This window comes from Notothenia coriiceps, unplaced genomic scaffold, assembly GCF_000735185.1.
Source record: "Notothenia coriiceps isolate Sejong01 unplaced genomic scaffold, NC01 NC01_scaffold00030488, whole genome shotgun sequence".
Lineage (NCBI taxonomy): Eukaryota > Metazoa > Chordata > Actinopteri > Perciformes > Nototheniidae > Notothenia > Notothenia coriiceps.
The window spans coordinates 1-1,674 of record NW_011363189.1 but is presented as its reverse complement, the minus strand read 5'-3'; the positions used below and the strand labels follow the sequence as shown (position 1 = coordinate 1,674).

The 1,674-nt window shown below is 41.4% G+C and overlaps 1 protein-coding gene and 1 long non-coding RNA gene across 2 annotated transcripts in view; both read right to left on the bottom strand.

Annotated features, from left to right (window-relative positions):
* The window catches only part of LOC104959589 (uncharacterized), a 459-nt gene extending 319 nt beyond the window's left edge, over positions 1-140 (bottom strand). The window contains exon 1 of the long non-coding RNA XR_799888.1: positions 33-140. This is a non-coding gene — a long non-coding RNA (uncharacterized lncRNA). The remainder of the gene's footprint in view (positions 1-32) is intronic.
* LOC104959590 (chondroadherin-like protein) overlaps positions 1-590 on the bottom strand; it is a 5,980-nt gene extending 5,390 nt beyond the window's left edge. The window contains exon 1 of the mRNA XM_010787499.1: positions 268-590. Within this exon, the coding sequence (XP_010785801.1) occupies positions 268-590 (323 nt within the window). The remainder of the gene's footprint in view (positions 1-267) is intronic.
* Between the last annotated feature and the right edge of the window lie 1,084 nt (positions 591-1,674).

The following is a 1,674-nucleotide window of genomic DNA, read 5'->3' as shown; positions in this document are numbered from 1 at the left end:
AGTCAACGTAGTGACGTCACATTAGGACGTACCTAGTCAACGTAGTGACGTCACATTAGGACGTACCTTCATACAAGAACAGAATAACAGTGCGACTGCTACCGTAGTACACAGACTAAGGGCGTCATCAAATAATAATACTTAACACTATTTCTCTCGGAGGAAACCCTGTGATGCTTTTGAAGAAAAAAAAAGACTCATGGCAAACATCCCTTAATAGACCCCCTACATTGTCCCCTAAATATTCCTTTTCAAGTGTTTGTTTACCTGAGAGGACGCAGGTAGCAGTTGCAGGAGAGAGGGTTCCCGGCCAGGTTGAGGCGAGCCAGCGACGACGTTCCCTCGGAGAAAGGCTGCAGGACTCTCAGCTGGTTGTGACCGAGGTCCAGGTGCACCAGTTTGCTGGATTTGGAGAAGGCCGTGGGGTCCAGGTCCTGCAGGGACATGTGATCCATGAAGAGGTGCGTCAGTTTCTTCATGGAAACCACCTCCTCTCCCAGGTACGTCATCGGGTTGTAGCTCAGGTCAAGACGGGTCACCTCTGGAAGTCTGCAGTCAGAGAGGCAGAGATTGAGGTTGTTACAATGCATGACACTTGCACCAGAGCATTTTAACCGTCTGGGGTTAGTTAGTTAGTTAGTTAGTTAGTTAGTTGTTTGTTTTATTTACAGAGATGACAAAAGTACACACATCCTTTGCTCAAGTAGAAGTACAGATACTCGTGTTTAATGTTTAAGTAGGCCTACTGACTAAACTTCTTTACTCAAGTAAAAGTAAAGAGGCTTTGAAATGTACTTAAGTAAAAAGTACCCATAACTAGCAGCTGTTTTAAAGAGTACCTGACCTCCCTTTATATTAATAGAACAATAATGTCATTGTTAGTGTAACCCATATAGGGCTACTAGACCCCTTTATGTCATTTAGGTGTATGAATACATGTTGCTTCTGCACGGAGCAATCTAGAATGTACACCCAGGGTAATGAGTGGCGCGAATCACTCCGCCTCTCTCTCTCTCTTTTTCCCTGTGAACACCCTGAAGACGCAGTGACATAAGTTGAGCAGCTCCTAGTATAGTAATAGTATTTAAAAAGTGTTATTTGTACTCTCAACTATATCAGTTGACAAACTCTGACCTGCAAGAACCCCTGTGTGAACCCGAACTAGAAGACGACAGCCTGTGTCGTCTTATAAGTTTAGAAACTCCGTTGAGATGAGGCTGTTAGCTCCTTGTTAGCAATGAAGGGCTAGCCTGCTAATATGACAATGACAGTCAGTTTTTGTTGTTTATATAAGATACATTTAATTTAAAAACCAATCGGGGTTATGAAAGTGATGTCTAATGTTTTTGATGTACTTTGGTGCACATTGTATCATTGTTAAACCATTGTAATAAGATCGTTAGCTTATGCTAATCGCGAGTTAGCGATGCTAGCTAGAGCTAACTGTGAGTTGATGCTAAACGCTAGCAGAAGCTAACGGCTAACACCACGTGTTAGTTATTTAATTTGTTTCATTAGCTGTAGTGCTGCTACATGCTGACTGCAATATCTGTTCATGTTCATGTTAAAAATAACTTAATAATAACTGTTAGAAGTGGTTGAAAACAGTTAAACTGATAGTTAAAAACATAAAGTGTATCTGTTGTGTATTTCAACTTGAATGTAAGATGTGTT